The sequence below is a fragment of the Mustelus asterias genome, chromosome 26 (genome assembly GCF_964213995.1).
Source record: "Mustelus asterias chromosome 26, sMusAst1.hap1.1, whole genome shotgun sequence".
Classification (NCBI taxonomy): domain Eukaryota; kingdom Metazoa; phylum Chordata; class Chondrichthyes; order Carcharhiniformes; family Triakidae; genus Mustelus; species Mustelus asterias.
This window is the reverse complement of record NC_135826.1, coordinates 43324602-43348142: the sequence shown is the minus strand read 5'-3', so window position 1 is coordinate 43348142 and position 23541 is coordinate 43324602. Positions and strand designations below refer to the sequence as shown.

Sequence of the window (23541 nt, the reverse complement as noted above, 5' to 3'; positions counted from 1 at the left end):
CTCATGAGCTCACCACCTGCCACAGTACTGAGCCAGATTGACAGGCAGGTTCCACAGGCCTGCAACAAGGCCTAGGCTTGGGGAGGAGGGTATCAGTTAGTTCAGAACATTTGGACTCTGAGCTTCTGCCAATCACTGTTGGCATGACCCTCAAACCTCTTCTCCCCCCCCCCCCCCACCCACCACCTTACTGGAACGTGTGTGTATCTATTGTGAGAGAACTGTGCAAAATTGTGATGCTCCATGATGTAGAATAGCCCACTCAAATAGTTATGATCCAGCTTTTGACTTTGACAGAATTAGTGGGCTGTTTGACTACACAGGGCATCACAGCCAAACCTAATCGTTTCCTTTGTCTGTTTCTGGGAGTGTCAAGGTGGCATCAGCTAGGGACTGTTCTGCTCTTGATCAATATTCAATAATTGCTGCTGGAAAATGTCAACCTCTCTGTGTAAAAACTGGAGGAAAAGCCTGGCGCTCAGATACAATGCCTTCCAAGGCCAAATAACCATAAAATGCTTATGCTTCCCAGCAGTCCAGGTCAGAGTCCTGAGATGGGGGGGGGGGGGTGCAGAAGATATTGGAATTCCAAATAAACACAGCTTGAAATGAGCCCAAACCTATTACCACTTGATATAACAAAGTTGTGTGGGGTGTGTAACAGTGTATGGTATAATGGTGTACAGCAGTGGATTGCTGGCTGAGATTAAGCCATGATGTGGAGGTGCCGGCGTTGGACTGGGGTGGGCACAGTAAGAAGTCTCACAACACCAGGTTAAAGTCCAACGGGTTTATTTGGTAGCAAAAGCCACTAGCTTTCAGAGCGCTGCTCCTTCGTCAGGTAAGTGGGAGTTCTGTTCGCAAACAGGGCATATAAAGACACAAACTCAATTTGTGTTTGTGTCTTTATATGCCCTGTTTGTGAACAGAACTCCCACTCACCTGACGAAGGAGCAGCGATCCGAAAGCTAGTGGCTTGTACTACCAAATAAACCTGTTGGGACTTTAACCTGATGTTGTGAGACTTCTTACTGTGTTTACCCCAATCCAACGCCAGCATCTCCACATCATAGTTCATCTCACCCAGGGGAAGTGATGGGGATATTCCCACTAGATCAGCCTCAGTCCCCCTGGGCTGTGAGATGGTGGGGGGGCGGTGGGTGAAAATTGAAAAGCTGCCAAAGATTCCCACTAACAGCTGGGGAAAGGGTTGGGGTGTGATTCCTTCCAAAGTCGAGCAGCGTGTTGACATCTTGCAGGATTTGCAAAAGGAGTCAGTTATCTTTGATTAAAATGTGGCAGCCCTCAGACATTTCTTGTCCTCATTCGATTAATTCTACTTGCGTTTGTTTTAAGTTTAAAAAAAGATGCCCTGGTCAGTCATCAAAGGTGGTAAATTTCTTCACCTGTGTTAGTGCTGGCTCTGTCTTGTTTTCACTCCTGATAAAGGTGGGATTTCTCGCCTGTGAAGAAATTGGTCCGAACACTGCTTCCAAAATAATGATGCATTTCATGGGGTTCGCATTTATCGAAGTGGAAATTGTCCCAGCAACTTGGGGTGAGGAAGAGGTACCCAGTGCACTGCTGTTCACCACGAGTTGCTGGTCAGTTTGCACAGCTCTGCCATTAGCTGTATGTAAATGGTAGCTTACCCGCCATTTCCCCATGAGTTTTGTGAAATTGCTGCATTCCATGAATTAATTAAACTCGCTGTAAAAAGTTAAGACTGCAACATAATGTAAGAAACTTTTAATGAGAAAATTTACATTCCTGATCAACAACTTTAGCCCTCAAAGGGAACCATTGAAACTGTGGAGTCCCGTTCCTGTCGGTAGTAAATTGTTAGAAATTTTAAAAAGTGAACTTTTTCTTTCTTTTCGGTCTATATTTTTCCAAGCTTTTTTCTTAATCCAATCTTCCTTCCCCTCTCTTTCTGTCTTTAACTGGACCGATTTACTTTTCCATCACTCCCTGTTTTCCTTCTCAATGCCTGATCCTATCATTCACCGAGTTACCAGATGCCCCATTGCCTGTGCCATGCACACCCTGAAACACTCAGACCAAAATCTATCTCCGATCAAAAGGGTGAGGGGGGGGGGGGGGGGGGTGGTGTTGCGGAAAGGCTTCACTAACGGGGTCACGCCTGTTCCTGTGGAATCTGTGCCAATATTGCCAATTGCTGCTCTCTGGTCATTGCTGGGGACACTGGGCTCAGACCAGCGTCGAGTCCTTCCTGCAGACGTTTCCCTTGCGTGCCAGTACCCGCCTCATTTCATGCGTCACCCCGTCCCAGGGTCCGACGCATGGCATGCTACGTTCCGCCGACACTGCCCGCGTACGCCCGTATCCATCCCTCCCCGCTGCTGCAGGGCCAGCATGTCTTGCCGAAGTGGCCACATAAAAGGCCTTCTGCTCCCGGTAGCGCTCATAGGCGGTCTCTCTGTGGAAGGCGGGCAAGTGTGAATCTTCCTCCTCCTCCTCTTCCTCCTCCCTGTGATCTGAACTCTCGGGCCAGCCGCCTCTCGGAGTCCGGTTATTCTCGAACAGAGTGGTGCCACGCTCCGGGAGTCTGGCCTTGCCAACACACCAAGCCTTCACCAGGGTTTGGATGATGATGAAGAAGAGCATCAGCACCCCAGCAGCGAGGACACTGGCGCTTGCTATTGCGCTCTCATTTTCAAACTCCAACAGCACGTAAATGGAGAGAGCTGGAAGAAAAGGGCAGTATGTAAAGTCCCACAGAGCTGAGAATAATGCACAATCAAAATTTCCAAGCACCAGTACTGTCACTGGGGAAAATGGCCAGAAGCTACTACTTTCAATCCATTGTTTTTGTGTCTACTGAATGGCAACATCAGACACATCTTGCCAGGTTCGATAACAGGAGAAAACACCCTCTCCATTGTTCACTAAACACGTCCAGGGCAGGTATAGCATAGGTTTAGATAGAGAGTAAGGCTCCCTCTACACTGTTCCCATCACACACTCCCAGTACAGGTACAGTACGGAGTTAAATACAGAGTAAAGCTCCCTCTATACTGCCTTCAACACTTCCAGGACAGGTACAGCACGGGGTTAGATACAGAGTAAAACTTCCTCTACACTATCCCCATCTAATACTCCCAGTATATGTACAGTACGGGGTTAGATACAGAGTAAAGCTCCCTCCACACTGTCCTCATCACCCTCAGAGCAGGTACAGCATAGGGTTAGATACAAAGCCCCTTCTACACTGTCCCCATCAAACACTCCCAGGACATGTACGGCACAGGATTAGATAGAGTAAAGCTCCCTCTACATTATCCCCATGTAACACTTGCGGCCATCTAGGAGTAAAGCTCTATGCCTTGAGTGAGTAAGGGTACATTTGTGCTACCTTAAATCTTGGGCACTAAACTGCCTGATGGGTTACACTGCAAACTCACCTGAATATAACTGGGAGCGAAAATGGTTAAATTATGTGGGTTGCACAGACTACTCTTCTATTTTCTGGTGTGCTAGAGTATGAGAATCTGATTGAGGTGCTTAAGATGATTGAAGGAGTTGAGAAGATAGATAGAGAGAAACCATTTCCCTGGTGGGGAAAGCCCAGACAAGGGGACATGACCTTGAGATTAGAGCCAGGCCATTCAAGGGTGATATCAGGAGGCAATTCATGCAAAGACTTGTAAAAAATCTGGAACTCTCTCTCCCAGAAAGCTGCAGATGCTGGAAACCAATTGAAAATGTCAATTTGTGATGGAGAGATTTTTGTTTGGTAAGGATATTAATGAGACTGAATGAAGGCAAGGGAAATGGAGTTCAAAGACAGATCATCCATGAGTTAATTGAATGGCAGAACAGGCACGAGGGGCTGAATGGCCTCCTGCTGTTTTTTATTCATTTGTGGGACATGGGCATCGCTGGCTGGTCAGCATTTATTGCCCATCCCTAGTTGCAGGCAATGGAGGGCAGTTGAGTCAACCACATTGCTGTGGCTCTGGAGTCACATATAGGCCAGACCAGGTAAGGACGGCAGATTTCCTTCCCTATAGGACATTACTGAACCAGATGGGTTTTTCTGACAATCAGCAATGGTTTCATAATTCTTAATTCCAGATTTTTTTAAATTGAACTCTCAAAGCATCATTTCAAAGTTTTCATCACTTAAAGATGCCGGCTGAGATTGGTCAGCGCTCAGACTCAGAAGGTGGCAGGTTTAACACTCCATAAGCACTCACCCTAGTTGACTTCCCCCCTCACCCTCGGCGCACAGGTACTGAGGCTAATTCTAGTGCTCCAGCTGGTGCGCCGGGCGCAACCCGAGATAGGGACACTGTGTCTTTATGGGGTCAGTATCTACCCAGCAAGATGTTTACCCCCCCGGGTCTAACACTAATGGGGCTGATATATTGTTTGGTTTCTCCGCAGTGTTGGATGGTGTATTCAGTGAACAATGGTCGCAAAGCTCATTCTGGGTCATGCGAAGAAAAGGGATCAGACGGGATACGGTTCTGAAGGAGATGGACAGTTGTCGGCACTGGTGTGTTTACACGTGTGTCTGTTTGTATATGTGTTTTCACAAGCGCATAAAAAACCTCGTTACTTTGCAGAAGATTGCTTTTACCAGGAAACTGCTTCGAATCCTTCCCATCAGCACTTTACAACAGCATGGAAGCACTATTTTGGACAAGTTAAGTCACACGTGCAGATGAGATGCACCCACCCCAGCAGTCTGCCTCTCTGTCCCAAAAAAAACTTGCACTATTGTATAAGAGGACGGAGAAGGCATTGTCTGCTCTGTGTTTTGAGTTTGTGTAAAGGAAAGCAGCTTCCTTTACCTTCCGAGTTATCTACAGCCTGTCCATAAGGCACAGTGTACAGTTTTATTTCCTGTACGAGGTTTTATGGTTCCTTTGCTTAAAAATCCTCACTCCCGATCTCGGGATGTAGAGCCTGCTGAGAGAAGGGGCTGACTTTGGGAGAATATCTGACGTTACTTCTATGGGTTTGCATTAACCATTCGCACCCTTTGTATGCGTACTGTAATAAATAAATGGAGATATCAAATTGCCTTGGTAACGAGATGGTTTTCTATCTTTGGTGCAGGCGACCCCATTCCACACATTAGAGAACTTCTCATTAGGCCTCTTCACCCCCCCCCCCCCCCTCCAATCCTCGCGTTCAGTACACTGAACTACATAGAATTAGATTTAGATTTTACAGAAACAAGCTGTTTAGTGCAATAGGCTTCTGCTAAATTTTCCCCCACCATGACTCTATCACCCTGTGCTGTCCCTTTCACACTGTGCCCTACAACCAAAGGGCTTCTCAATCCACCGAATGGACCGTACAGCGGCCTCAGGCAAGGCTAGAGGAGATGGGATCTGCCTCCTAATCAACACCTTGTGCTGCCTAGACGTAGTAACACTGGCGAGTTTCTGCTCTGATGTGGAGATGCCGTCGTTGGACTGGGGTAAACACAGAAGTCTCGCAACAGCAGGTTAAAGTTATAAAACGGGTTTATTTGGTGGCACAAGCCACTAGTTTTCGGAGCGCTGCTCCTTCATCAGTTAAGTGGGAGTTCTGTTCACAAACAAGGCATATAAAGACACAAACTCAATTTACAAAATAATGGTTGGAATGCGAGTCTTTACAGGTTACTTTTAAGACTTGATTACCTGTAAAGACTCGCATTCCAACCACTATTTTGTAAATTGAGTTTGTGTCTTTATATGCCCTGTTTGTGTACAGAACTCCCACTTACCTGATGAAGGAGCAGTGCTCCGAAAGCTAGTGGCTTGTGCTACTAAATGAACCTATTGGACTTTAGCCTGGTGTTGTGGGACTTCTTACTGAGTTTCTGCTCCCCAGGCCTAGAATACCTGGCACTAAAATACCACCCCTACTACCTCCCGTGGGAGTTCACCTCTGTTACCCTGACAGCAGTTTAAATCTCCCCACGCGGACGTGAAGACCCCGCTGGGCGAATTATACACCATTACAAATAGCCTTGAGATGAAACATCCCGAGGCCTTTTTCATCGTGGCCGGGGACTCCAATCAGGCGAAGCTCGAGCATGTCCTACCAAGATACCACCAACACGTCTCCTGTTCCAGCAGAGGCCCAAACATCCTAAACCACTGCTACACAAATATCAATAATGCCTACCACTCTATTGTCCGCCCACACTTTGGTAAATCAGACCACAAGGCTGTGCTCCTGCTCCCGGTTTACAAACAAAAACTGAAGCGGGAGAATCTATCAAAGAAAGTTGTGCAATGTTGGTCTGAGGAATCAGATGATCTCCTACGGGGCTGCTTGGAGTCAGTGGACTGGTCAGTATTTAAAAACTCTGCAACCAGCCTGAACGAGTACGCCACTGCAGCGACTGACTTCATTAGTAAGTGTGTAGAAGATTGTGTGCCAAAGAAGTAAATCCGCATGTTTCCCAACCGGAAACTGGTTGAACAGGGATATCCACTGCTTGCTGAAGTCCAGGTCTGAGACGTCCAAGTCAGGTGACCTATACAAGAAAGACAGATTTGATCTAAGGAGATCCATCAAAGATGCCAAAAGACAGTACCGGACCAAGCTAGAGTCCCAGGCTAGCCACATCGACCCCCGCTGACTATGGCAAAGTCTGCATGATATAACAGGCTACAAGATGAAGGCTAGTAAAATCGCACCCCTCTCCAATGAGCTCAATACATTCTATGCTCGTTTTGAGCAAGAGGTCAGCGAGCGTCCATCCCAGAAGCCTCAAATGAAGCTGTATCTGAGGTCACCATTCAGACGTCAGAGCAGCTTTCTCGAAGGTCAACCCACGGAAAGCGACTGGCCCGGATGGGGTACCCAGACGAGCACTCAGATCCTGCGTGGATCAGCTGGTGGGGGTATTCGCAGACATCTTCAACCTCTCTTTACAACAATCTGAGGTCCCTATCCGTTTCAAAAAGACGACCATCATCCCGGTACCAAAGCAAAGCCAGGCAGCGTGCCTTAATGACTATCGGCCGGTGGCTCTGACATCCATCATTATGAAGTGCTTTGAAAGGTTAGTCATGGCACAAATCAATTCCAGTCTCCTGGACTGCTTGGATCCACTACAGTTCACCTACCACTGCAACAGGTCCACATCAGATACCATCTCCCTGGCCCTGCACTCAACCCTGGGACAGCTAGATAATAAGGACACCTATGTCAGACTCCTATTTATCGACTACAGCTCAGCCTTCAACACCATTATTCCTACAAAATTCATCTCCAAACTCCGTGGCCTGGGGCTCGGCACCTCCCTTTGCAAATGGACCCTGAACTTCCTAACCCACAGACTGCACTCAGTAAGGATAGGCAACAACACCACCTCCACGATCATCTTCAACACCGGTGCCCCACAAGACTGTGTCCTCAGCCCCTGACTATACTCCTTATACACCTATGACTGTGCGGCCAAATTCCCCTCCAACTCGATTTTCAAGTTTGCTGATGACACCACCATTGTGGGTCGGATCTCAAACAATGACGAAACGGAGTACAGGAAAGAGATAGAGGAACTGGTGCGATGACAGTAATCTCTCCCTCAATGTCAACAAAACGAAGGAGATCGGCATCGACTTCAGGAAGCGTAGAGGAGAACATGACCCTGTCTACATCAACGGGACGAAGTAGAAATGGTCGAAAGCTTCAAGTTTTTAGGTGTCCAGATCACCAACAACCTGCCGTGGTCCCTCCATGCCGACACTATAGTTAAGAAAGCCCACCAACACCTCTACTTTCTCAGAAGACTAAGGAAATTTGGCATGTCTGCTACGACTCTCTCCAACTTTTACAGATACACCATAGAAAGCATCCTTTCTGGTTGTATCACAGCTTGGTACGGCTCCTGCTCTGTCCAAGACTGCAAGAAACTACAAAGGGTCATGAACAAAGCCCAGTCCATCACTCAAACCAGCCTCCCACTCATTGACACTGTCTACACTTCTCAGTGCCTCGGAAAAGCAGCCAGCATAATTAAGGATCCCATGCAACCCGGACATTCTCTCTTCCACCTTCTTCCGTCGGGAGAAAGAAACAAAAGTCTGAGGTCACGTACCAACCGACTCAAGAACAGCTTCTTCCCTGCTGCAATTAAGACTTTTGAATGGACCTACCTTGCATTAAGTTGATCTTTCTCTACACCCTAGCTATGTCTGTAACACTACATTTGTACTCTTTCCTTCTGTATATATGGTATGCTTTGTATAGTGTGCAAGAAACAATATTTTTTACTGTACTAATACACGTGACAATAATAAGTTGAATCTCATTCATTCATCTTGCTTACCTGTAAATCAATCTGTGCTATTCATCCCAACCATCCACTCTGGAAATACATTTTCTGTGTACAGAGGTTGCTCCTGAATTTATTGGTGACTCTCTTGTATTTGTGACCTCCTAGTTCTGGATTTCCCCTCAAGTGGAAACATCTCTACATCTACCCTGTGAGATTCCGTCTCAGCCATTTCTAGAGGCGAGTGTCCCAGCCTGTTTCAGGGTAATGATTTTATCAAGGTGTTGTGTCACACAGCGGCGGGCTGTGGGTCTGTTCCCACAATTTTCCTGCACACGTTGAGGTCCAGATTTTAGAGCAAAGGACCAAGGACAACATCAGTGAGATTCTATTGCCTTGAAGGTCCCCGTTGTGATTGGCAGCCTTAGTAGAAGTGCGCCAGTTGGGCTCCGAACCCTAAATCTGCCCCTCAGCACACCCTGATGCTTGCTTTCAGATCGGCCTCAGTGAAACGGTGGGGGTCACCAGATTTGGTCATAGGGTGATGAAGGTCAAAGGCCATCTGCTGGTTTACTGGTCAAACCCACCTTTGTTGACCAGCTCTGAGCGACACTGAATCCTGCCCTTGATCACTAACCAACAACTCGTGCATGTGTGTGTGTCAGGTAAGCACAGAACTAGAATCGACTGTGACTCTACTTCTTACCCCTCACGTCCACACAGCCTACTTGCCTGAAGTCCAGGCTCATGTATGATAAATGACCAGTCGGACGAGGCATTGAAACAATTCATAGAATCCCTACAGTGCAGAAGGAGGCCCTTCAGCCCATCGAGTCAGCACGGACACTCTGATGGTGTCTTATCCAGGCCCTCTCCCCCACCCTATCCCCATAACCCCACACATTTACCATGGCTAATCCATCTAACCTAAGCATCTTAAGACACCTAGGAGGCAATTTAGCATAACCAATCCACCTAACCTGCACATCTCTGGGCTGAGAGAGGAAACCGGAGGAAACCCACACGGACATGGGGAGAACAGACTCTGCACAGATAGCGACCAAGGCCAGAATCGAACCCAGGTCCCTGGCGTTGTGAGGCAGCAGTGCTAACCACTGTGCCACCGTGCTGCCCACGGTGACATAGTTGCTCGGAGGAAGAAAGAACTTGCATTTACATCATACCTTCCACATTCTGAACAGCTAATGAATTACTTCTGAACTGTGGCCACTGCTGTATTGGAAATGTGCACACAGCAAGATCCCACACATTACCAATGAATAGTTCACACACAGTTCTGATGGTGACAAATGAGGGATGGGTATTGTCCAGGGGATGAGGAAGATGGTGCGTTTTTCACAGGGAGACAGGATCAGTTTAATGTCCCATCTGAAAAGCAGTACTTCTGGTCGTGCCCTTAGTGTCAGCTTGGATTAAGTCTGGAGTGGGACTGACCTGCTGACTCCAAAGTAAGAGTGTTACCCACTCAAGAAGAAACACTTGCATTTCTATTAACTCCTTTCCTGTCCTCAGAACACCCCAAAGCGCTTTGCAGACAATGAAGGACTTTTTGAAGTGTAGTCACTTGTAATGTGGATGTACAGGACCTAATTTGTACACTGCAAGCACCCACAAGCAACACTGGGATAATGATCTTGCATCTATTTTCGTGCTACGTATTTAATTTGTTGCATGATTGGTTTAAGAGGCGGTCGCATGATTTGATAGTGATGCCTTTGGGGTTTTCCTCATGCTCCTGCCTTAGTTTCATTTTCTACTCTGTTCAAGCAACATCTCCTAAAATAAATAAACCTGTTGTTATTTTGAATCTATGTGTACAAAACATATCTTTTACTTTAAAACCCCAACCACTAACATAGTTCATAGAATGAAGAAGGAGGCCATTCAGCCCATCGGGTCTGCACAACAACAATCCCTGTAACCCGACAAATTTATCCCGCTGATCCCTCTAATGTGCGCACTCCGGGACACTAAGGGGCAATCTAGCATGACCAATGCACCTAACCTGCACATCTTTGGACTGTGGGAGGAAACCGGAGCAGCCGAAGGAAACCCACGCAAATACGGGAAGGATGGGCAAATTCTACTCAGTGACCCAAGCCGGGAATCGAACCCAGGTCCCTGGAGCTGTGAGGCAGCAGTGCTAATCACTGTGCCACCGTGCCGCCCAATTAGTTAGGACGTTGGATTTAGCAATGCTAATCGAGGGATACATATTGACGCAGGACACCAGGGAGAACTCTGCTCATCTTCAAAATATTGTCATGGAATCTTTTACTTCCACCTGAGAGAACCTTGGTTAAGTGTTTCACCTGAAAAAGATCCAAACTGATGTAGTTGTGGCCTACAGGAAGGTTTAAAAGATCCCGTCCCTGCTTTTTCATAGCTTACCTGCCAGATATACGATGACACCCAGACAGAACGCGCTGAGGGCCACATGGCGGGAAGATCGACTATTCAGCAGAATCCAACCAGTTCTGGAATGGGAGAGAAAGGAGAAATGGACCCAGGGTGAAAATCCTGACTACCTTACTGAGGTCGATTATCTATAATCCATCACTATAAAACCAATGGTTACAATAGTGTGGGCCAAACAAGCTTCCTGAACTTTATTAACATTTTAATTCTAGTTTTCAAATCCTTCCATGGCCTCTCTCCTTGCTGTATCTCTAAGCCCCTCAAACCCAACAACCCTCTGAGATATTTTCTCTCCTCCATTCCTGGCCGCTTAGGCATCCACAATTTTAACTGCTCCAACATTGGTGCTCGTGTTTTCAGCTGCTGAAGCCCAAAGCTCTGGAATCCCTTCCTCAAGCCTCTCTGCCTCCTCACCTTTTCCCTCTTTTGGAGATGCTTCTTCAGGCCTACTCCTACCATGGCCTGGTGCCCAATTTGTCAGGTAATGTTCTTGTGAAGTGCCGTGTGACATTAAACACAAAGTGATCCTGTGTGTGCTTTCCCAGGAAAGTGCAGTTCACAGCCTCCCTCGATGGTGTCACTAAACATCCCTCTCACATTCCACCTCCCAGGCTCGTGGCCCTCGCATCGCCCAGGCCACCAAGTGACGACTGGCGAAAGACAGATTTATATAGTACCTTTCACAACCTCAGGAGGTCCAAAAACACTTCACAGTTCATCAAACACTTTTGAAGTGTAGTCACTGTTGTAATATAGGAAAGGTGCCAGCCAATTTGTGCACAGCAAGCTCCCACAAACAGCGATGTGATAATGACCAGATAGTAGCCATGATGTGGAGATGCCGGCGTTGGACTGGAGTGGGCACAGTAAGAAGCCTCAGAACACCAGGTTAAAGTCCAACAGGTTTATTTGGTTTCACGAGCTTTCGGAGGAGAGAGGCCACGGAAGGATTTGAGCGTTGATGAAGGAGCAGCGCTCCGAAAACTAGACCTATTGGACTTTAACCTGGTGTTGTGAGACTTCTTACAATGAACAGATAATCAGTTTTGATGATTGTTGAGGGACAAATATTAGGATCCATACTCGATTGATTCCTGTGGAATCTGAAACAACTTGAACCTCCTCAGATGGGAGGTTAATTCTGCAATGCAGAGTGTGGGGTGGTGGGTGAGGGGGTGGAGGGGGGGGGGGGGGTGGGAGATGGAACATGAGGCAGAACATTTTATCCAAATGATTTCAGCCCCTTTTCCAATTGATCCCCCTGCTCTTCATGCCCCCCCCCCCCCGTTACCCTTAGAAATACCAGAGTTTCAGGGAGCAAAAACACTTGGAACATTAGCGAAAATCCTCACCCCCCTACCCCCCCCACCTAGTTTAAACAGGCACCCGGGTGAGCTCCAAGTAGGACAGCTTCCACCCACAGTCTGAATCTATCTGAGTCACACCCTTCACCCTTCACAAATCAGGACATCCATCCCAAGATGCTTAACAGCCAATTCAGTACTTGATGATGTGTCGCCACTTGCACATTGGGAAACAAGATAGCAATTTGTAAATGCAATGGGATGATGATTAGACAATCTGTTTTTGTGATGTTTGTTGAGGGATAAATATTGACCAGGACATTGGGGAGAACTCATTATGCTATGGGATTTTTATATATCCATCTGAGTGGGTAAGTGGTATAATATCTCACGGCACCTCTGACAGTGCAGCACTTCCCCAGCACTGCACTGGGAGTGTCAGCCCAGATTATATGCTCTTGAACCACAACATAATTCCACATTGTCATGGTTAGTTGGATTGTCACTCATATCTCTGCATCTAGGATATTGTACTTAAATATGCAAGATATTCTATATATTCTGACCACTAAAGCTCGGTCACCGAGAGGCTGATCAGGCGGATGGAATGAACGTACAATATCCTGATTATGGGATTATGGTGAGGAACACCCACACTGAACATTCACATGATGGTTTTTATATATTTAAAAGGGTTGCAGGTTGCTTTAAGAGCTGATCACATGATTTGAAGGTGATGTCATTAGGGTGTTGTCACATGCTGCTGTTTTACTTTCAGTTTTGTATTCTGTGCAGAGCAGAGAGCAGCTCCTTCAATAAACGCTGCATGCACTCACTCAGCCCCTACCAACCTTTACAAGCTGTACCCAGCAGGAGACTGCACTCTCAGAAGAGCAAAGAGAAGAGGTAGAGAGGGGAAATTCAATGCCTGGAGATCTTACTGGAGGCTGATTTTGCATGTTATACAGTGGAATGCTTGTTGTGGAAGCCCCAGGGGGCACTCTGTTCAAATGGTTAAGTTGCTTAACTTGGTTCTCTCCCTGTGCCAGCTGTGTTATCTTATGAATCTTGCCGTGACTTGCTTCGGCTCCATATGAAAGTTTTGAAGAGATATCTTGTTTTAAAACCATAGCCTTTATCAATTGCTGTTTTATGGCCTAATTATTATGAAAGAAGCCGTTAAACGGAGATTGTGCAAACAAAGCCGTTTCATCCTTTGCTAACACTTCCTGAAAACTTCCATCTTGTTTTCATTAGCAGTGTTCCTCTGTTTTCTGTGGTCCCGTTGAGGTTTAAAGTGGTTGTAGGTGCAATGAGATTTTTTTTAATGGTCCTTTTGAAGGATCCAGCTCCTGAATGAGTGGATAAAGATAAATTTTCCTCGTGATACCTCGTGGCTGTCATGCTCTCCTGAAAAAATATTTGATTGGAAAATGTTTCCACTTAACATTTGTCCCTGAAATTGGCCAGTTTTTTAAAAACTGTTTCCTTGGTACAGTGCCAAACGCGGGCAATTGGGACTCGCTTAGGGGTTTAAAAAAAAGGGGTAGCATGGACAAGTTGGGCCAAAATGCCTGTTTCCATGCTGTAAACCTCTATGACTCTGAGTGCCCTGAACCAGTATCACTGGTGTGGTTGGGTAAACTAATACAGGAGAATGCACCATCTATTGGGTAGGATTATGTTGATGGGCGCAAGGACTGATTAGGAACAGTCAGCGTGGCTTTGTGAGTGGAAAATCATGTCTCACAAATTTGATTTGAGTTTTTTGATGGGGTAACCAAGAAGGTAGATGAGGGCAGTGCAATTGATGTTGTCTACATGGACTTTAGCAAGGCCTTTGACAAGGTAACGCATGGCAAGTTGTTGCATAAGGTTAAATCTCATGGGGTCCAGAGTGAAGTAGCCAATTGGATACAAAATTGGCTTGATGACAGAAGACGGGTGGTTGTAGAGGGTTGTTTTCCAAACTGGAGACCTGTGGCCAGTGGTGTACCTCAGGGATCGGTGCTGGGTCCACTGTTATTTGTCATTTATATTAATGATTTGGATGAGAACATAGGAGGCATGGTTAGTAAGTTTGCAGATGACACCAAATTGGTAGCATAGTGGACAGTGAAGAAGGTTACCTCAGATTGCAATGGAATCTTGATCAATTGGGCCAGTGGGCTGATGAATGGCAGATGGAGTTTTATTTAGATAAATGCGAGGTGATGCATTTTGGTCAATTGAACCAGGGCAGGACTTACTCAGTTAATGAGGCGTTGGTGAGAGTTATAGAATAAAGAGATCTAGGGGTACATGTTCATAGTGGGGTCACAGGTGGACAGAGTGGTGAAGAAGGCATTCAGCATGTTTGGTTTCATTGGTCAGAACATTGAATACAGGAATTGGGACGTCTTGTTGAAGTTGTACAAGACATTGGTAAGGCCACACTTGGAATACTGTGTGCAATTCTGGTCACCCTATTATAGAAAGGATATTATTAAACTAGAAAGAGTGCGGAAGAGATTTACTAGGATGCTACTGGGACTTGATGATTTTAATTATAAGGAGAGGCTGGATACACTGGGACTTCTTTCTCTGGAGCATAGAAGGCTGAGGGGTGATCTTATAGAGGTCTATAAGATAATGAGGGGCATAGATCAGCTAGATAGTCAATATCTTTTCCCAAAGGTAGGGGAATCTAAAACTAGAGGGCATCGGTTTAAGGTGAGAGGGGAGAGATACAAAAGCGTCCAGAGGGACAATTTTTTCTCTCTCGGGGTGGTGAGTGTCTGGAACAAGCTGCCAGAGGTAGTAGTAGAGGTGGGTACAATTTTGTCTTTTAAAAAGCGTTTAGACAGTTACATGGGTACGATGGGTACAGAGGGATATGGGCCAAATGCAGGCAATTGGGACTAGCTTAGGGGTTTTTTTTTAAAAAAGGCGGCATGGACAAGTTGGGCCGAAGGGCCTGTTTCCATGCTGTAAACCTCTATGACTCTATGACTCTATAACCTGTTGTGTGTTAGTTTGAATTTACATATGCAACCCAAGTCTTTCCTTCCTGTGCAAAACTCACACCCCTCACATAGTTAGGACATTACAGCAGTACAATAGGCAAAAACCCAGGACACAACAAGGAACAAATTAAATCTGGATTAGGCAACTTGGATGCAGCTCTGGGTTTGGAGAGCTATTTTTGCACGCAGGCTCCTCCTTAAACCTATTTATCCTCTTTTAAGATATTCCTTAAACCTTCCCTTTGACCAGGCTTTGACCACCTGTCCTAATATTTGTCAACTGTGATTCAGATGGTAGCACTCTTGCCTCTGAATCACAAGGTTCCAGGTTCAAGTCCTACTCCAGGACTTTAAACAAAAAAATCACGGCGGATACTCCAGTGCAGTACTGAGGGAGTGCTGCACAGTTGGAGGTGCAGTCATTTGGATGAGATTTTAAACTGAGGTACTATCTGCCTGTCTGGGTAGATGGGAAGGCGATGGCCTCGTGGTATTATCACTGGACAATTAATCCAGAAAGTCAGTTAATGTCCTGGGGACCTGAGTTCGATCCCACCACGGCAGATGGTGGAATTTGAATTCACTAAAAAATCTCTGGAACTAAGAATTTACTTTTTAAAAAATTCATTTGTGGGACATGGGCGTCGCTGGCTGGCCAATATTTATTGCCCATCCCTAGTTGCCCTTGAGAAGGTGGTGGTGAGCTGCCTTCTTGAATCGCTGCAGTCTATGTTCTGTGGGTTGACCCACAATGCCGTTAGGGAGGGAGTTCCAGGATTTTAACCCAGCGACTGTGAAGGAACGGCGATATATTTCCAAGTTAGGATGGTGAGTAACTTGGAGGGGAATTTGCAGGTGGTGATGTTCCCCATGTATCTGCTGCCCTTGTCCTTCTAGATGGAAGTGGTCGTGGATTTGGAAGATGCTGTCTAAGGACCTTTGGTGAATTGCTGCAGTGCATCTTGTATACAGTGCACACTACAAGATATGCAATATTGTCGGTGGTGGAGGGATTGAATGTTTGTTGATGTGGTGCCAATCAAGCCGGCTGCTTTGTCCTGGATAGTGTTAAGCTTCTTGAGTGTTATTGGAGCTGCACCCATCCCGGCAAGTGGGGAGCATTCCATCACACTCCTGACTTGTGTCTTGTAGATGATGGATCGGCTCTGGGGAGTCAGGAGGTGAGTTACTCGCTGCAGTATTCCTAGCCTCTGACCTGCTCTTGTAGCCACTGTGTTTATGTGGTGAGTCCAGTTGAGTTTCTGGTCAATGGTAACCCCAAGGATGTTGACAATGGGGGATTCAGTGATGTTAAGGGGTGGTGGTTAGAGTGTGATGATCATTGCCTGGCATTTGTGCGGCGCGAATGTTACTTGCCACTTGTCAGCCCAAGCCTGGATATTGTCCAGCTCTTGTTGCATTTGAACATGGACTGCTTCAGTATCTGAGGAGTTGTGAATGGTGCTGAACATTGTGCAATCATCAGCGAACAGCCCCACTTCTGACCTTATGACGGAGGGAAGGTCATTGATGAAGTAGCTGAAGGTTGTTGGGCCTAGGACACTACCCTGAGCGACTCCTGCAGAGATTTCCTGGAGCTATATTGACTGATCCTCCACAACCACAACCACCTTCCTATGTGCCAAGTATGACTCCAACCAACAGAATTTGCCCGCTGATAGCCATTTATTCCAGTTTCGCTAGGGCTCCTTGATGCCACACTCGGTCAAATGTGGCCTTGATGTCAAGGGCTGTCACTCTCACCTCACCTCTGGAATTTAGCTCTTTTGTCCATGTTTGAACAAAGGCTGTAATGAGGTCAGGAGCTGAGTGACCCTGGCGAAACCCAAACTGGGCATCACTGAGCAGGTTATTGCTGAGCAGGTGCTGCTTGATAGCGCTGTCGATGACCCCTTCCATCACTTTACTGATGATCGAGAGTAGACTGATTGGGAGGTAATTGGCCGGGTTTGACTTGTCCTGCTTTTTGTGTACAGGACATACCTGGGCAATTTTCCACATTGTTGGGTAGATGCCAGTGTTGTAACAGCACTGGGAGAGCTTGGCTAGGGGAGCAGCAAGTTCTGGAGCACAAGTCTTCAGTACTATTGCCAGGATGTTATCAGGGCCCATTGCCTTTGCAGTATCCAGTGCCTCCAACCATTTCTTGATATCACGTGGAGTGAATCGAATTGGCTGGAGACTGACATCTGAGATGTCGATTTGTCGATTGTTGGAAAAACCCATCTGGTTCACTAATGTCCTTTAGGGAAGGAAATCTGCCGTCCTTAACCAGTCTGGCCTACATGTGACTCCAGAGCCACAGCAATGTGGTTGATTTTCAACTGCCCTCTGAACAAGAGCAACTAGGGATGGGCAATAAATGCTGGCCAGCCAGCGATGCCCATGTCCCACGAATGAATAAAAAAAAGATCCCATTGCAATATTTCAAAGAAGAACAGCGAGGTTCTCCCCGGTGTCTGGGAAAATATTTACCCCTCTCTCAACATCACAAAAAACAGAGTGTCTGGTTGTTATTGCATTACTGTTTGTGGGAGGTCGCTGTGCGCAAATTGGCTCTCACATTTCCTACATTGATACAGAGATGGCAGCGTTGGACTGAGGTGGGCACAGTAAGAAGTCCCACAACACCAGGTTAAAGTTCAACAGGTATATTTGGAATCACGAGCTTTCGGACCGCTGCTCCTTCATCAGGTTAGTGGACAGCTAAGAAGAAAGAGCAGCGCTCCGAAAGCTCGTGATTCCAAATAAACCTGTTGGACTTTAACCTGGTGCTGTGAGACTTCTTACTGTTTCTTGCATTATAATAGTGACTACACTCCGAAAGTGCCTCATTGGCTGTAAAGTAATTTGAGACATCAGTGGTTGCGAAAAGCAGGATATAAAGGCAAGTCGTTTTAACGGGTTCATTATAAAATTTTGTCTAATGACACTCCTCTAAAGTGCATTCGGACATTTTACTGTGTTGAAGGCGCTACGTAAATGCATTTCAGTGCTGGACATTGTTTACAAAAATACTCGGGAGGAGAAATATTTTTACAGCGTCTCTTTACACTGTGACCAGACGAGACCTTTCACCCAATACTCTCTCTTTTATAAGCTCTGTTTCATTCTCCTCTTTCCGGGTCCCTTCTAAGCTGGAACCAAGACAATCCCCAGCAAAACTTGTGATTCAAATTGAACTCCTGTCAAACAAAGTCCGTGGGAAAGCAGTGATTGGTGATGGATCGAAGGAAGTTTGCACGCACTGATATTCTGTTTAATAGGGTTCATTCATAATCAGCACTGGCTGCAGAATGGACAGGTTTAAGGTGGCACGTTCTCTCTGATCTGAGCCAACCTGGCTCCCATTGTAAGAGGCCTGTCCTGGGAGGGGGGTCTTCCTATTGGAGAAAGTCTCACACAAAGACTGTGACTCATTAAACTCGCTGCTCACGCAACGGAATGCTTTCCCCCCACGTAGTGACCTGATTATAGAATCAGGTCTCGGTGAAAGCCACAAAGCACTTCATTCTTTAACAAGCTTACTTCTTTCCTTTTCTGGCTCAGTGCATGGATTCACTCTCCGCTGCGGTCAAGTGACACACCAGCAATAATTGAGGCACCACACTTCAGTGGAAGCAATGCCAGAGGTGCCATCTGTCAGATGACACATTAAACCTACACTGTCCACCCTCAAAGAAGGAGATGAAAGATCCCACGGTCACTATTTCGAAGATAGTGGTGCAGTGATCCCTGGAGACCTGAACAATATTTACTCCCCCAACCTGGATAAGCTGCTCTTTCAGAGAACCATCGGTGCAAGCTCCTTCTGTACAGTAGGGATTCTGTGGTGTGGGACTGGAGTCACATCACCCGACTGGGTAAGGAGAGCAGGTTTTCTTCCTTGAGGGTCACTAATGAACCTTCATCAGTGCAACAGGTTCATGGTACAACTTTACATTTTTAAAACTACCTTCAAATTCCCATCTCGGCACGGTGAGATTCACATCCCGGATTATCAGTCTAGGTTTCCGCACTGCTATTTATTTATTAATGTCACAAGTAGGCTTACATTAACACTGCAATGAAGTTACTGTGAAAATTCCCTAGTCGCAACACTCCGGCACCTGTTTGGGTACACTGAGGGAGAGTTTAGCATGGCCAATGCACCTAACCAGCACATCCTTTGGACTGTGGGAGGAAACCGGAGCACCCGGAAGAAACCCACGCAGACACGGGGAGAACGTGCAAACGCCATATAGATAGTGACCCAAGCCGGGAATCGAACCCGGGTCCCTGGCACTGTGAAGCAGCAGTGCTAACCTCTGTGCCGCCCACGGTACTAGTAGAATAACTCTGGTAATCCTGATGAAGGAGAAGCGCTCCGAAAGCTCGTGATTCCAAATAAACCTATTGGACTTTAACCTGGTCATAGAGTCATAGAGGTTTACAACATGGAAACAGGCCCTTCGGCCCAACTTGTCCATACCGCCCTTTTCTTTTTAAACCCCTAAGCTAGTCCCAATTGCCTGCATTTGGCCCATTTCCATCTTATCCATGTAACTATCTAAATGCTTTTTAAAAGACAAAATTATACCCGCCTCTACTACTACCTCTGGCAGCTTGTTCCAGACACTCACCACCCTCTGTGTGAAAACATTGCCCCTCTGGACACTTTTGTATCGCTCACCTTAAACCTATGCCCTCTAGTTTTAGACTCCCCTACCTTTGAGAAAAGATATTGACTTTCTAGCTGATCTATGCCCCTCATTATTTTATAGACCTCTATAAGATCAGCCCTCAGCCTCCTACGCTCCAGAGAAAAAAGTCCCAGTCTATCCAGCCTCTCCTTATAACTCAATCCATCAAGTCCCGGTAGCATCCTCGTAAATCTTTTCTGCACTCTTTCTAGTTTAATAATATTCTTTCTATAATAGGGTGACCAGAATTGCACATAGTATTCCAAGCGTGGCCGTACCAATGTCTTGTACAACTTAAGACGTCCCAACTCCCGTATTCAATGTTCTGACCAATGAAACCAAGCATGCCGAATGCCTTCTTCACCACTCTGTCCACCTGTGACTCCACTTTCAAGGAGCTATGAACATGTACCCCTAGATCTCTTTATTCTGTAACTCTCCCCAAAGCCCTGCCATTAACTGAGTAAGTCCTGCCCTGGTTCAATTTACCAAAATGCATCACCTCGCATTTATCTAAATTAAACTCCATCTCCCATTCATCAGCCCACTGGCCCAATTGATCAAGATCCCGTTGCAATCGGAGATAACCTTCTTCACTGTTCACTATGCCACCAATCTTGGTGTCATCTGCAAACTTACTAACCATGCCTCCTATATTCTCATCCAAATCATTAATATAAATGACAAATAACAGTGGACCCAGCACCGATCCCTGAGGCACACTGCTGGTCACAGGTCTCCAGTTTGAAAAACAACCCTCTACAACCACCCTCTGGCTTTTGCCAAGAAGCCAATTTTGTATCCATTTAGATACCTCACCCTGGATCTTGTGTGATTTAACCTTATGCAACAACTACCATGTGATACCTTGTCAAAGGCCTTGCTAAAGTCCATGTAGACAGCATCAACTGTACTGCCCTCATCTTCCTTCTTGGTTACTCCTCCAAAAAACTCAATCAAATTTGTGAGACATGATTTTCCACTCACAAAGCCATGCTGACTGTCTCTCATCAGTCCTTGCGTCTCTAAATGCCTGTAGATCCTGTCTCTCAAAATACCTTCCAACAATTTACCCACCACAGATGTGAGGCTCACCGGCCTGTAGTTCCCAGGCTTTTCCCTGCAGTCCTTTTTAAACAAAGGCACAACATTTGCCATCCTCCAATCTTCAGGCACCTTACCTGTGACTATCAATGATTCAAATATCTCTGCTAGGGGACCCGCAATTTCCTCCCTAGCCTCCCACAACGTCCTGGAATACACTTCATCAGGTCCCGGGATTTATCTACCTTGATGCGTTTTAAGACTTCCAGCCCCTCCTTCTCTGTAATATGTACACTCCTCAAGACATCACTATTTATGTCCCCAAGTTCCCTAACATCCATGCTTTTCTCAACAGTAAATACCGATGAGAAATATTCATTTAGGATCTCACCCATCTCTTGTGGATTCGCACATAGATGACCTTGTTGATCCTTAAGAGACCCTACTCTCTCCCAAGTTACTCTTTTGCCCTTTATGTATTTGTAGAAGCTCTTTGGGTTCTCCTTTGCCTTATCTGCCAAAGAAATCTCGTGTGCCCTTTTTGTCCTCCTGATTTCTCTCTTAACTCTACTCCTACACCCACTATACTCTTCAAAGGATTCAGTTGATCCCAGCTGCCTATGCATGTTATGTGCCTCCTTCTTCTTCTTGGTGTTATGAGACTTCTTACTGTGCCCACCCCAGTCCAACGTTGGCATCTCCACATCTGGTAATCCTGTGCATAATACTACAAAGCCCGGGCAGGGACAACTTTGTACTCATCATTCATTACCTTGGTCATATTTGACCTCAGAATGATCTTTCACGCCCTCGGTAAGACTGCTTATTTTCACCTCTGTGACATTGTCCAACTCTGTCCCCACTGTCATCTGCTGCTGAAACCCTCATCCCTGCTTCTGTTACCTGCTGGCTAACCAACATTGGCTCCCAGTTAAGCAACACCTCAACTTTAGAATTTCAATCCTTGCTCTCAAATCCCTCCACTGCCGTGTCCCTCTCGAACTTGTAACCTCCAGCATTACAATTCTCCAGAGTCTCCTAGTTTCTCCTGATCTGGCCTCTTCAGAGATTTTTTTCTTATTTTAATTTTTAATTCAATCCTTAAAGTTACAAAGCCAGTGCACAGGGTGGACCGGGCAAACCCAAATCCATCTGGTCTGACAGCATCTGTGGGGAGAGAATAGAGCCAAGGTTTCGAGTCTAGATGACCCTTCATCAGTTTTGACCTCTATTCTCTCTTCACAGAGGCTATCAGACCTGCTGAGATTATCCAGCATTTTCTGTTTTTGTTTCAGATTCCAGCATTTGCAGTACTTTGCTTTTAAACTTGAATCCATTCCTTGCTTCCTCCAGAAACCAAATTCAAAACCCAATTGAATCCAATTCAAGGTCCCCACAAGAGAGACGAACAAGATCCAGGCTGACAAGATCTCGCTGCACCATTGGATTTCTCTGCGTACACCTCCCCACCTCCCTCTCTCGCCTCCTTTAAGATGCTCCTTAAAACTGACCTTTTTGACCAGGTTTTTGATCACTTGTCCCTTAATATCTCCTTATGAACCATAGACTCCAGGAAGAGGCCATTCGGCCCGTTGAGTCTGGACCGACTCTGACAGAGAATCCCACCCAGCTCCTATCCCCATAACCCTTTTTATAAAATAAAGTTTATTTATTAGTGTCACAAGTAAGGCTTATATTAACATTGCAATGAAGTTACTGTGAAATTCCCCTAGTCACCACACTCCGGCGCCTGTTCAGGTCAAAGCAACTAGCCAGCACATCTTTTAGACTGTGGGAGGAAACTGGAGCACCTGGAGGAAACCCACTTACCATTTACCATGGCTAATCCATCTGACCTACACATCATGGGACGCTAAGGGGCAATTTAGCATGGCCAATCTATTTAACCCGTGGGCCGAAACCGGAGAACCCAGAGGAAACCCGCAGAGACATGGGGAGACTCCACGCAAACTCCACACAAACAGTGACCCAAGGCTGGAATCGAGCCCGGGTCCATGGCACTGTGAGGCAGCAGTGCTAACCATTGTGCCACTGTGCCACCCCATGTTCAGCGCTGTTATGAAGCAACTTGGGGACGTTTTACAACGTTAGAGGTGCTACAGAAATGCAAACCACTGGGCACTGATTGGATAGGAATATAGGAATTAGGAGCAAAAGGAGGCAAATTCAACCCTTCGAGCCTGCTCCGCCATTCAGTCAGATCATGGCTGATCTCAAATCCACCTCCCCACCTGTTCCCTATATCCCTTTTTGATTAGAAATAAAAAGGATGGCAATTTCAAAGAGCTAGCACGGGCGTGATGGACCGAATGGCCTCCTCCTGCGTTCTATGATTCCAGTATCGGTTTTTGCAGCATCAATGGAGGCAGATTAACTGGGTCTCACACACACGGCAATCTCCCTGCTCACTGACAGTGCAGGGTGTTTTGTTGGGAGCATTTTTTGGTGTCCTTTTACCTGTCGGCTTCTCCCCCGCAGAGCTCGGCGGCCAGGTATCCTTGCAGCAGAGCCAGGAGCAGGCAGCACAGGTTCAGAGTGACCGAGAGAGACGCCAGACCCTGCGAGACGGAGCGTAGCGGGCGGCGAGGCAGCGCCCCGGGCACCGGCGACAGACCCTCGCCCGGCTGCCGGAGCAAGAGGCTGGCGGCCAGCAGGGACATGAGGGCGGCCAGGGCCGCCAGTAGGAGCAGCGAGGCCAGGCAGCGGTCCGGGGACAGGCACCCCGGGCTGGGAGCTGTCACCTCCGCCGTCCTCCTGTCCGCTGCCTGCATCAC

The 23541-nt window shown here is 46.6% G+C and overlaps 2 protein-coding genes across 13 annotated transcripts in view; one reads left to right on the top strand and one right to left on the bottom strand.

The window, feature by feature from the left end:
- borcs8 (BLOC-1 related complex subunit 8) overlaps positions 1-5049 on the top strand; it is a 21231-nt gene extending 16182 nt beyond the window's left edge. For all 12 annotated transcript variants that reach the window (XR_013495552.1, XR_013495551.1, XR_013495550.1 and 9 more), the window contains one exon: positions 4411-5049. Coding sequence is in view for 4 of the 12 variants with exons in the window: in XM_078198633.1 (XP_078054759.1) it covers positions 4411-4497 (87 nt within the window). In the remaining 8 variants the exon portion in view is untranslated. The remainder of the gene's footprint in view (positions 1-4410) is intronic.
- tmem221 (transmembrane protein 221) lies at positions 1733-23541 on the bottom strand. The gene is made up of 3 exons (XM_078198630.1): positions 23225-23541; positions 10664-10749; positions 1733-2708 (listed from the first exon to the last, which is right to left on the bottom strand). The coding sequence occupies exons 1-3, from the start codon at positions 23536-23538 to the stop codon at positions 2212-2214; spliced, it is 897 nt and encodes a 298-aa protein (XP_078054756.1). The 5' UTR covers positions 23539-23541; the 3' UTR covers positions 1733-2211.

Coding starts and splice junctions, on each gene's coding strand:
- tmem221 (XM_078198630.1), bottom strand. CDS start 23,538: ATGCAGGCAGCGGACAGGAGGACGGCGGAGGTGACAGCTCCCAGCCCG. Junction 10,750..23,224: donor TGCGGGGGAGAAGCCGACAG/GTAAAAGGACAC, acceptor CTCCCATTCCAG/AACTGGTTGGATTCTGCTGA. Junction 2,709..10,663: donor TGTCATCGTATATCTGGCAG/GTAAGCTATGAA, acceptor CTTTTCTTCCAG/CTCTCTCCATTTACGTGCTG.